The sequence below is a fragment of the Macrosteles quadrilineatus genome, unplaced genomic scaffold (assembly GCF_028750875.1).
Source record: "Macrosteles quadrilineatus isolate MER2022 unplaced genomic scaffold, UCM_ALF_1.0 Scaffold_9__3_contigs__length_116548681, whole genome shotgun sequence".
Classification (NCBI taxonomy): domain Eukaryota; kingdom Metazoa; phylum Arthropoda; class Insecta; order Hemiptera; family Cicadellidae; genus Macrosteles; species Macrosteles quadrilineatus.
Genome location: NW_026542602.1, coordinates 67,705,894 through 67,719,355, shown reverse-complemented (window position 1 = coordinate 67,719,355; position 13,462 = coordinate 67,705,894). Strand labels below are relative to the sequence as shown.

Below are 13,462 nucleotides of genomic sequence, written 5' to 3'. Positions count from 1 at the left end.
GTTATCATTCACTATTGGATCTATGATTTAAATAACGGCTTTTATATGTTAATTTTATTTATGTCGTCCTGTAATCCAGCTACTAGGAGGTCACGAATTGTGGATATTTATAGGGATGCACTGTGGATGCGATGCTCCCTGGTGTGGATTAACGTCCGCACTAGTGAGTACTACGACTATCCGCAGTACTGTCCTGATAATTAGACCAATTCGTAAATTACAAGGAAAAATGTGGTTCGGATTCCACTATAAACTGTAGGTCCCTTAGTTGCCATTAGCTGTATGGGCTATTAATTTACAGCTGTGTCTAAGGAACATGTCGGCCTTAGTCAGTCACTAACAAGACTACAAGATCGCGCCACTCATCCTAAACTCATCCTTCACTCATATTTGGGTTAAATAAAATACGCACATTGTGGCGTTCCCATCTTAACTAATTGAAATTGATATTCACATTTGTACGTAGAACTTCATACATATTAAAATGCACTCATTATACCCATACCCATGACTGCCCGTCAGCATAGACTTCTGGATACGGAAGCCGTTATTAAAATCATACATCTAATAGTGAATGATAATACCGTAGTAATTTCCGAAGGTTTTCTTTAATTACATAGCGTTTGGCTCAATGCCTTGATGATTCAAGATTCGGCCAAGTATTGAAGAGCAGGATTCCGTTATAATATACCGTAGATGTTTTTTTATTGTATTGTAGAATGCTTTTTTATAGGTACCTATCTGAAGATTTAGGTCGTTTCTCAAAACGTTGTCTCTTTTGTTTCGCCATGGCTAGAGGAGGCTGATATTATATGGATGATAACAAAAAATTGTCAAAATTCAAATTTTAAATGCACTTAAATGCCAAATAGGGGATTGTGGGGTTGTAATAAAGTCAAGATCCGGTTGATTCTCCTACTTAAATATTTTGTTACATTGGTACCAACACATCAACCTTTTACAGGGTGTTGATGTTCTAGCAAATATGCCGTGTACCTTCTAGTGCTACCTCCTACCTCCAGTTGTATTTCTAGCCATTTCTAGCTCAGCAAAAAAGAGAAAGAGTGTAAACAAATAAAAATCCCAAAAATAACTATAAGCTTTAAATGACTGAAATAACAAGAAACAAATAAAAAAAAACACAACCTCTATATAGTGCTCAAGCACGGCCGCCTTTAACTCCAGGCCACGGCCTTCGAACTGGCAACGTCGCAAGTGATGGTGTTGTAACAGCAACAGCTGTTTCTGTTTGGAAGCAGCTGGTATTTGTGTATTTACGAAAGATTGGCTACTGGACTGTGACAATATTGACTCCGCTTAAAAATGTACAGATAAAGATTTTAATTCATATTGTTTAGGTTTTTAATTATGTATGTTTTATTTTCAATATTTTAATAAATTTATGTTCTTAAATTTAAATCAATAAAGTGCGAATTAATGAGCTGATGTCAACTGTCTGTCATGTTATCTTATGGGACGTTTGTCACTGAACAACACCACTTGCGACGTTGCCAATTCTACCAGGCCGCGGCCTGTAGTTAAAGGCGGCCGTGGCTCAAGACAGAACTAACAATACAACTAGCTTCATCTGCTCCATAAGGATGAGAAATATATTAAGGGAGCACAGTTTGTTTTATCGATGGCCATCCAAAGTTTGTGCCAAATGTTCAAACGTAGTTGGTTCGATCAATAGTGCATGTGAGCAAAGAGATAAAATGTTGACCTAGACTCGTATTCTGACTTCTGATATTTTAATGGAGGCAATATTTTTTTGTATTGGTGTATCGCCGTTTGTAAATACACTAAATGAGTTCGAACAGTCACGAGCTCCAAAGTCAAAGACTAAACGAATATGGGTTAGAAGTTTATTATAATGTTTAGTAAAATTATTGACTATCAAACTCCTTGGATATGTACAATATAATCAACGGTAATAGTCAACTTAATAGTTGAATTGCATGGAGTAATGAAAAGGCCGGCCGGTGTCGCCGGAGGATGGTAGGGAAAATATAATATTGATATTGGAATCGGATTGGATTTTACCGATTTTAGTAGAAGTAGACTAGAGAAGAGAAGAGAGAAGAAGTGACCACTGACCAGGTGTTTGATGTCTGATGTCAACCCCAACCCCAACTGTCAAGTCAAGCAAGATTGCCTTGCCAAAAAGTCTAGTCAGTCAAGTCAAATCATGTGTTTTGTATACTGTACAGTGATGTATTGATGGAATATTGAAGTGATGTCATGTCCAAAACCAAACAGAAACTAAGATAATAATAGTAAAATAGTTTGAACTTCTATGAACCAGTGTTTTCGTACCGTACATCATATTATGTAAACGAACATTTCTGCTGATCAAGCTATAATATTATCATTTTAAAGCAAAGTAGGCTAATTCATTAATCAAGATGTGGTTTCTTTATCTTCTTAGTTGGATAGCTCTTCTTGTGCAAATTTCCTTTATAACTGTATCTTTGGGTAAGTTTAGGTTATGTTTTTATGCTGATTCAGAGGTTACAATTTTTATCCTAAAATTTAGGAGAAAAATTTTGTACTTGTGGTTGCACTTTAGTTCCTACATTTACTATTATACATAAACTACCAGCTGATTATAAAATGAAACTGTTCTAGGTTCTAAACCAAACCTAACCTTAACGATAGACAAAAAGAATTAAATATAGACTTTCAGCTGTGCTGCGGTTACCATGGTTACAATAGGTTCTGGCGCACACCACTAGGAGCGCCTTGTAGTTACATAGTGCATACACCCTAACTACATGGCGCTCCCAGGGGTATGCGCCAGAACTTATAGTAACCACAGCACAGCTGACGGTCTATATTTCATTCTTTTTGTCTTTGCCTTAACCAAACTGCGGTAACTTATGTGAGTAAATGTAGGAAACTAAAGTGCAGCCTAACTTGTTAGTAAGTTTTTTAGAATACGAATAATACACTTGCTTATTTTATAGCTTATTTAACCACTTGCTCTTACGCTCAACCAGATGACCATGCTGATTAAGTTATTAATTCTGTAGCTTTGCCTACGTCTAGGCAATATAAGTTTTTACTTGAGAAAGCCCGGGTCCCTATTCAATTCAGAACTCGGGCCCCTTACACTCCCCTCCCCACTACTACAAGAATAGGCTAATGCTATTTTTTTATTATCTCGCATTTCTCCTAAATCAAACAGACATAAATAGCCCAAGCTCTATTCTTGGGTACAGTTTCTTTACTGGGCTATGCTTATATCAATTAAAACTATCAATCCTTCATGTGATTTATTCACTAACTTCAGCAAGTTTGGTTTGTTAGGTTAGGTTATGATAGTTTCATTTTATAAGTTAATTAAAAATATATTATTAGATACCTAATCAATATTTTCAATATAAAAATGGTTTATTTTACCTTTTTGCGTCGAACGATCCGTGTGTAGTTAGTACAACTACAGCTGTTTCATACCACTAGGGTACATCATCAGGTTGTTGGCAGAACGTTAGATAAAACAGCATTCATTCATAGATGAACTTGTCGAAATAAATATGTCTATATACACATAATACACGAAAAACATTTAAAAAACACGAATTTACGAACTTGGCCAAGTAACGAACACACGAGACAGGCGCCGATGGATGTTGCGTCATGACTGCTGTCGTGTGTCCAAGCATCAGCTGTTACCCCTCCCCCCCAACTCCTTTATCAGGACCAGTTTTGTTTTGGTTTAAATGAATGGCAGTATTGTAGATGATATTAGATCTGAATGAAATTTGTTCGTTCAATATATGGTCGGGGTGTTCTTTGGATGCCTTGTATATTCCGAACTTTTCTATTGTGTCCATGTATCTGCCTTTAGTACATAAATGCATAATTTCTAGATTACTATGTATGTCCGTGTAGTTGTGGTTTGCGTTAATTATGTGGTTGGCGAATGCTGATTTCGAGTTCTTTTTGGGTAGGTGTTCTTTAAACCTAGTAGCGAAAGAGCGAGCAGTTTGGCCGATGTAAAAGCTCGGGCAATCGTTACATGTCATTTTGTAAATACCTGTGCTGTTTACTTTATCAGAATGTGTTTTATTTTTTTCTTTAAGTATAGTAGATAATTTGTTAGATGTTTTGTATGCAACGTGTACATCGTTCTTTGCCATTTCTTTTATCAAGGTGTTATTGAGTACTACTCCAAATTCAGCACATACATACTTTTTGTTTCTGGGTTCTAGAATCTCTTTTGTTTTATTTTTTTGTTTTCTGATAAGTTTATCAATGAGAGAGCTTTCATATCCATTGGCAACGGCAATGTGCTTCAAAATGTTTATTTCATTGTTGTAGTTTTCTGTGGTAAGGGGTATGGATAATAGTCTGTGAACGAAACTATTGTAAGCAGCTGTCTTGTGGTTGAAAGGATGGTGTGATGACGAATGGATGGTCTGGTCAGTTGTTGTTGGTTTTCTGTAGATTTTGAATTCCATGATGTGATCAGTTCTTGTTATTGTTACGTCTAAGAAATTAATTGATTTGTTAGCTTCGGTTTCGAGGGTGAATTTTAGTTTATGGTGGACATTGTTCAAATAATTTCCAAGTATCTTTATCTGCCTTTCATTACCATTGAATAAGATTAATGTGTCGTCCACATATCGGCTGTAGTGAACTATTTTATCTTTTTGTTTGTTGGAATCTGACCATAAAAATTTATTTTCTATATTGTTTAGAAACAATTCTGAAAGGACGCTTGAAAGTGGAGAGCCCATAGCTAAACCTTCGTTTTGTGTGTAGTATTTATTTTCAAACGTGAAATAGTTTTGTTTGAGGACTATTTTAGTGAGATTAACTAACTCATTTTTAGCCTCGGTTGATAAGGAGGAGTTTTTATCTAGATTAGATTCAAGTATGTCGATGGTTTCATCAATGGGTACGTTTGTGAATAAATTCACAACGTCAAATGAGGCTAAAGTATAAGAACCCTTTAGTTTAATTTTACAGAGTTGGTTTACTACGTCAACTGTGTTCTTAACACTATGGTCGTTATCTAAGGCGGTCTCTTTCCTAATTATTTTGTCAAGTTTTTGAGCAATTTTATATTGACCGACCATATATTGAACGAACAAATTTCATTCAGATCTAATATCATCTACAATACTGCCATTCATTTAAACCAAAACAAAACTGGTCCTGTAAAGGAGTTGGGGGGGAGGGGTAACAGCTGATGCTTGGACACACGACAGCAGTCATGACGCAACATCCATCGGCGCCTGTCTCGTGTGTTCGTTACTTGGCCAAGTTCGTAAATTAGTGTTTTTTAAATGTTTTTCGTGTATTATGTGTATATAGACATATTTATTTCGACAAGTTCATCTATGAATGAATGCTGTTTTATCTAACGTTCTGCCAACAACCTGATGATGTGCCCTAGTGGTATGAAACAGCTGTAGTTGTACTAACTACACACGGATCGTTCGACGCAAAAAGGTAAAATAAACCATTTTTATATTGCAATTTACGATCCAGAGGCTAACCCATCATGAAATTGGAAACAATATTTTCAATTCGATAAACTTAGTTTCAATCTATATTAGCAGTTAATGAACTGTAGGCCTACCCCTATTTTTGTCTATTATAGCCTAAATTGACTCATTAACCCTCCGAGTGTTATTTGTCGATACGTCGACTCACAAACACTTTTTACGGCGAAGGCTCTATGACTGACAAAATCGGATTGAACTGGATCGAGTTAAGTTAAGTATCGTTTTATTTGACAGATTCAGAGCTTTCTCCGGAGGTCTGTCTCTAAGCACTTTTCATTTTAGTTCCGAAAATATTGTAGCAGACAGCTGACGTGCGTATTTGTAAACAGCTTGGTTAACCTCGGACCGATGACTGATGTGTTTTATTACATTTATCATTGTTTTAGTGTTAAAAATCAAAAGTAGTGATATACGTGGTGCATTATAAGAAAATTTGAGTGCCTTGAAGATTTGAAGGGCTGGTTGATGATCCTGAAGAAGTAGGTAGTGATATTGATGTAAATTATCAGCCAGATTCCTAGCTATGGTTAGGCTATGCATTCTTAGCTAAACGCTATGTACTGAAATCTGTTTTTTGCCCATAACTTATTTATTTGCAAATCTACTTCCTTATATTATTATATATTTGTAATCCTCATAAAATTTAGAACAAAGTGGCTATTTTCAAATATTTATACTTATAGGCCTATAATTTATACAATTTCATTGAGCGCAAACTTATTTTTTTTTTATTTTTCCAAAATATTTTTTTTACCAAAAAAATTTTTTTGAAACAAATGTTCCTTATGTTTTATGTAATAATGAAGCCAAACAAATTTATTTAATTATTTTATGTTTTGATATTCCAAACAAAATGGTATATAGAACAGTATAATTAACATTGTTTTCAAGCTTCTCAGATCCGTTTTAATAAAACCTTGCAAATTAGCAAAAAATAGGCAGACTTTATAGCCAAAACAAGGGACACTCGGAGGGTTAAATTTAATAACACAGACAGACCTGTCAACCTGGGAGGAATTTAACCCCAGCCTAAAAGGGGGTCTAGGCGTTCCCCCCCCCAGAAAACTTTTGAAAATTTGCCTGAAAAACGGGTTGTTAACCATTTTTACTAACAATAAATAGAGTTTTAAATAGGCTAATAATATTTTCCATTTCACATCATCCAAAACCGGGTACTTTCCTGTTAAGGGGAACGTTTATTATTATCGATGATTTCTTTTAGGTATATAGATATTTTTTTTTCCTTTACAATCCATATTCCATCTGTTTAAATATCTTTAAACGCATTTAAATTACAAACAGACATAGCAAATATGTCTAAGTTATACAATAACCAAGTTATCGAGTTAGAGCTCGTATTAGAGAATAGGATTAAGAACTAAGTAAGCTTGCTCAGGCAAAAATAATAGCTTAGGATTGGACTAAGAAATGAAACTAGGTATTCTAAACTAACGTAACATAACTAAATAAATAAACTTGATGTGCTAAGTTACCTTCGAAATTCCGTTTGATAACAGAAAAGGCACATGGGGAATAGGCTATCAAACAGAATTTTGAAATTTTATAGCAAGTTTGGTTAGTTTAAGTTAGCTTAGAACAGTTTCATCTAATATATAAAATTCTCGTGTCACAGTGTTTGTCTGCAAACTACTCCGGAACGACTTCACCGATCGTTATGAAATTTGGTGTGTAAATTCTGTAGGTATGCGAATCGGACGTAAACTATTTCCCGTTTCGAAATTCTTAAAAGGGCTCCGCCCCAGTGGCTCTGGAGTTTCCCATGTTAACCTTATGAGAAATGGAATTAATGAATCTTAACAGCTGTTTCAATTAAACAAGTTGGTTCTGTTCTATGATGTTCAATAGCATTAAAGTTACAAGGATTACCAACAGGGTGCAGCACTATTATTTCTTTTACATTTATGACAACAGCTAATTTGCAACCAAAAGGTGAGTGAGCGTAGCGAACAAACTTCAACCTGGAGGCGAGTTAGCGTAGCGAACGAGCTAACCTGAAGGCAAGTGAGCGCAGCGAACGAGCTCCAACCTAAAGGTGAGTGAGCGTAGCGAACGAACTTCAACCTGGAGGTGAGTTAGCGTAGCGAACGAGCTAACCTGAAGGCAAGTGAGCGCAGCGAACGAGCTCCAACCTAAAGGTGAGTGAGCGTAGCGAACGAGCTCCAACCCAAAGGTGAGTGAGCGTAGCGAACGAACTTCAACCAGGACGTGATTGAGCGATGCGAACGAGATCATCTTGAAAATTAAACGTAACGGTACTTAAATTATAAATAGTCAAAGGCAAGACAACGTCTGCCGGGTCGGTCTGTCTTAGGGGAAACCTATAACTTAGGCGATACGAAGTTCGCCGGGTCAGCTAGTTTTAATATAAATTTTTTTTATTGTTTGTTGATACTGAACAATATTTATTTATTGTAGTTGTCAGCTGATAAGTTTCAACTTGTTAATATCAATATATAGAATAAAAAAATAAAATATTGATGTATTGAAAAAAATTATTGATAATAATGAATGTTCCCTTTAACAGGAAAGTACCCAAAAACGTTCAAAAGTTATTGGAAATAGCAAATTTGAAGCACACTATGAAAGTGAAATAAAACTACATCATTTTGGCCTGGTGAGCACAGTTTACCTCTTTTCGGCATACTGTGCAGGTAAAAAAACTGTCTTTAACTTACCTGGGTGCCGATCTAATAAAGGGCCATTCATTTATATATCTTGTTTTGTAGGCCCTTTGAAAGACCCACTATAAAAGTTGCTTTACCTTTAGTTCCAGTTTCATCCAAATCACTCTCCATCACACACCTACTAGGCCTACTCTACTCTAAGCCTACTTCTTAACCGACAAAATAAAACTTAAATAAAAACTAACATACTACATACTTGGCTATTTTGCGCCTGAATTCAACGTTTAAGGTTATGTTTACGTGACAGAACGACAGACGAATGAGATGACAGTCCCGCCCAGACGGACTCGGATGCAGAACTACCATCCTAACGTTAACGTGATGAAAAATTCCCTATTGTGTATGTAAAATTTGTATAGTAACTTATAAGATATGCGTGAGATTTCTACTGAAAGCGGGAGTGGACATCAGAATGCGGGAGAGTTGGAAGGTCTGTATAACGTCAGTGATGTTTGTTCCGTTTTTGACTGTGGATGTTAATCTAAACCTGTAACTTCATAAATATTTTTATAGCCCATAAACAAAAGGTAACTGGGTCCATGTTTGACACTAAAATTCAGCTACACCACTGCATGAACCATTCAATACACATATAGTTAACATTTATTGTAAGATAGGTCTACTCAATAGTTTACGTTAATGTTAGAAGTCTACTCATTACTATTAACTTAAATTACATTTTCCAGCTGCTGGCTTATACTACATTGCAGAACTAGTTGAAGAGTACACAGTATTATCGAAAAAAATAATAAGATGGATGACAGTTGTAAGTAGACTTTATACTACAAACATGAAAATTTGAACTGTTTACAACCTATCTAGACTAACGCATGCAGTCTTATATTTTATTAAACCACTCTTATTTATTGGGATGTAATGTAGCCAAATTCTTAGAAAGAGGATTAAACTAACTTATATACCTACTAAGTTATATAAGGTGCCATGAACAAAGGAGGTAAACAGGGTCTGAGCTAATGTATCCAAGTGAACTCCTCAATAGGCCTACTTATTTTTGCTTTTGTCGACGTGAGTGTTAGTTTTTGTGAAGTAAATGAGTGTAGTGAATGGTTTGCTCTGTATTTGACTTAATTAAAGCCTCCTAGTGTTTCTTTATTTAGGGACTCTAAACCATTTTCGAAAATGATAAAAAAATTAAAAACAATTTTCAATTTTGGTAAACAATAACTAACAAATATTCCTAGTCAAAACCTTATCTATGTTAAGACATGATTAAAATAAACATTAGGTACAGTAGAACCTCGCTAATCCGACCGCGGATGGTCCGTCTCCTCGCTTGTTCCGACCATGCCGCCGACACAATAGCCTTTCGCTAGTCAGACCTTGGCTAGGATTCCTCCTTGCTTAGACCGATCCTTATCGGCGTTTTGTTTACGTATCCGGTCGTCGCTCCGTTCAAGTTGATGCTTGTCGGTGACTCATCACTGGCAATGTAAGTCAGTAGGCTGTGGACTTTTGGTTCAGTACTGTACGTCTGATAAATTGTGCTACAGTAAACTTGATCCGTGTGTGTACCCTATCTGCGTTTTTGTGGTTTGTGTTATTGTTTATTTATTTACTGTATACAGTAATGTGTTAAACTACATTACTAAAAAAACGTAAACACATCAGGCTCTCATTAGTGGAGAAGCTGAAAGTACTTGATTAGACAAAGGTGAGATTGTTCAAAAAATTGCAAGTGAGATAGGAGTTGGCATAACAAAAATTAAGGACTGGAGTGCTTTGTGGGTACGGTTTGAACAGGAGAGAAGGAAAGGAACTTCATTATCTGGACCTATAATCAAAGAAAAAGCACTAGTTTTGCATAACAAAATGGGAGAGGACAATGACAATGAAAAGTTTACAGCAAGTGAAGGTTGGTTACATCATTGGTGTTGAAGAAACGATATGGGATTTGTAACGTAATCATTTCTGGCGAGAAACTGTCTGCTGATGAAACAGCTTCTAATGAACTCATTCCTAAGTTTGAAAACGTAGTTAAACAACATAATTTGACACCTGATCAAGAATACAATATTGACAAATCTGGTTTGAACTATAAGATGCTTCCCAAAACAACTCTTGCTGCACAAAAATGCATCTGTACAAGGTGCTAAACTCACCAAAGACAGAATAACAATCACTCTCTTTTAGAGATTGGTTTTTTGATCAGTTCGTCCCTTCCGTAACAAAACACTTGAAGGAAAAAACCTCCCTTAACAAGCCATACTAGTACTTGACAATATTACATCTCACCCCTCTGAAGAAGAACAAAAAAGGAGAAATAAGAGCTTTATTTCTTCCTGCGAATGTAACCTTTCTAATCCAACCAATGGACCAGGGAGTAATAGAGTGGCTAAAGAGACGATACCGCTGAAAATACATTGGATCGATTTTAGAAAGGACAGAAAAAACAATCAATATAACAGATGTTATCGACGCAGTTGCCTATGCTTGGGAAATAATGCCATCCTCTACACTTGAGAAATCCTGGCGCAAATTGTGGCCAAAAATGAATGGAACCAATGAAAATGAAATAGAACCAGGAACAATTATTGGTGAAATCCAAGAAGAAGCTGCACCTGACACGAGTGATGAAGAAGAAGATGTAGACACACCAGCGATTGTGAGGGATCTGCAAACTTTACAACCGGAAGTTGAGCCCAATGATGTATGTGAATGGATGGTTACAGCTGACGTTGATTGCACAACAGAAGAGGAATTGAGTGATGAACAAATAATTGAAACTGTGACTGAAACAGATGACAACGAGAAAGATGATGACGTTGATGAAGACAATGAACCCACATCACACGCAGAAGCTAAGAATGCATTTAATCTAGCGCTTCGGTACATTGAAGAAAGTTCAACGTCTACACCAATGGACATTTTGTGGTTAAGAAAATTGAGGAACGTCACAGCCAAATCAAGATTGTCGTGTGCTAAGCAAAAGAGCATAACAGACTTTTTTCGACCTGCCGAAGAACATTAAGTTTGTGTTCCGTTTCATTAAGTTATGTGTAGTTATTTTCCGCTTAATTTGAAATTAATACAATTCTGTTTTTGAACGACATGCTTTTAGGCGAGGTGTTATTATTGATGTAGATTTTTGTGGGCTTCACTCACCTTTATTTTTGTTTGTGATGTCCGGGACTCGTCAAAACACATAAACACACATATATACAACACAAAATCGTCCACGGCATCAAGGTCCGACGTTTCGCGGAACTCAAAACAACGTTCCGCTTCTTCAGGGTATTAAAAAACTATTTTTAGCCCGCACGCGGGTCGAACGCCTAACCACGACTGCCGGATCAGCTGAGCTTGGAGGAGGACGGGCGGGGGCGGGGGTAGGTGCATTGTCCATTGTTGATAAGCCATTCACGCTCCTGGCCTTATCTCGTAGTTGTTCTAGTTCGTTTTTAACAATGTTTAAGTACACCGTACTGACATCCACCGATGGTCGTGAGAGTGGCTCGTCTTCTATTGCCATGAAAAGCGACTCTGCCGTATTTCGTTTCCTCCAATCAGACTCCTTGTATAGAATTGCAGACGAACCCCAATCAACAATATGATTCGTTTCTACAACGTGTTCACATATCTTAGAGCCATACTTATCCTTGTTTTTGACTTTTTTTATGTGTTCATTTATTCGAACTTTGAAGTTTGGCCCACATAATTTCTGCCACAAGAACACGGGATTTTGTAGACAATGTCTTTTGTATTTTGTTGCTCATTAACGGGTTTTAGTTTTGTGACACGACTACGGATAGTATATTTATTTTTGAAGACAGTTCTTATATTGTATTTGGAATTCACCCGTCTCAATTTTTCAGAAACATTTTTAACGTATGGAATACATACAGTGGTCAGGGGTTTTATCTTGGTGCTAGGGTCTTCTGGAATGTTTACCTTATTTAAGCTTTTTAAGGCCTTAGCAAAAACGAAGGGAGGGTATCCACAGTTTTGGAGATGTGTTTTTATGTTTTCCAGCTCTGTTTTAAAAATTTCCTCAGTACTACAGATGGATTCGGCCCGTTTAATCAAACCAATGGCTAGACCTGTCTTAACGTGTGTGGGGTGATTGGAGGCAAAGTTGAGGTATTGGCCTGTAGCAGTAGGTTTCCTGAACACACTAGTGATCCAACCTTGTGACTGTTTCTGGACCAATACGTCTAAAAACGGTAATTTATCATCTTTTTCCAGTTCAATAGTAAATTGTATGGACTCTACCTGACTGTTAAGGTGTTCTTTAAATTTTAATAGTTCTGACATTGAATCTTCCCAAATACAGAAAACATCATCAACATACCGTAACCAGACTCTAGGCTTAGTTTCAAATGATTCAATTGCGTCCTGTTCAAACTTTTCCATGAAAATATTAGATAGGATCGGGCTTAAAACGCCGCCCATTGCCATTCCTGTAGTTTGTTCATAATATTTATTCTCTACTAGAAAGTAGTTTGACCTAACGCAGACTGTCAACAGTTCCATTATATTAGACACAGGAATTTTGGTTCTATCTTCCAGCATCAGGTCATTTTCAAGTTTTTCACGTACTATCGCCAGGCATGGTTCAATGGGAACGTTAGGAAACAAGTTGGTTACATCAAAGCTAACCAATATAGTACTATTGCTAGGTTTAAAATGGTGTATTTTGTTAACAAAATCCTTCGAATCTTTCACAAAACTGTCAGATTGGCCAAAATAAGGTGTAAGTAAGGGCAAAATAAATTTTGAAAGTTGGTAGTATGGTGAGTCTATTGTACTAACTATCGGTCTTAGGGGGATGCCAGGTTTATGTATCTTTGGAAGTCCATATAAATGCGGAGCTTTACTGAACTGTGGGCTCAGTTTGAAAAAAGTTCGGTCAGTAACATAACTTTTTATTTTTGCTAATTCTTTTTTTATTTTATTTTGAACTAGATTTGTCGGGTCACGATCAAGTTCTTTATACTGCCCACCATTGATTATGTCTGCTATTTTGCTCATGTATTCGTTTTTGTTTAATAAAACTACTGCACCACCTTTATCTGAAGGCAGTATAACGACATTTTCATCATTCTTAAGCTTCTTCAAAGCAGCATTTTCACTTTTTGATAAATTGGGTTTTATATTTACAGAGTGTTTTAGTGAGTTAACTATGTCACATGTATATGAGTGTTTAACTTGATCAGGTAAAAATGTGGCTGCAGGTTCCAACGACGTCACAATGTTTACATTTGGCACTCTAGATGGAGCAAT

At 36.4% G+C, this 13,462-nt stretch overlaps 1 protein-coding gene across 1 annotated transcript in view; it reads left to right on the top strand.

The window, feature by feature from the left end:
- Nucleotides 1-2,115: 2,115 nt before the first annotated feature.
- Nucleotides 2,116-13,462, top strand: part of LOC129003900 (protein TEX261-like) — a 38,846-nt gene continuing 27,499 nt past the window's right edge. The window contains exons 1-2 of the mRNA XM_054432237.1: nt 2,116-2,475; nt 8,908-8,987. Coding sequence (XP_054288212.1) covers nt 2,406-2,475; nt 8,908-8,987 — 150 coding nt within the window. The 5' untranslated portion in view covers nt 2,116-2,405. The remainder of the gene's footprint in view (nt 2,476-8,907; nt 8,988-13,462) is intronic.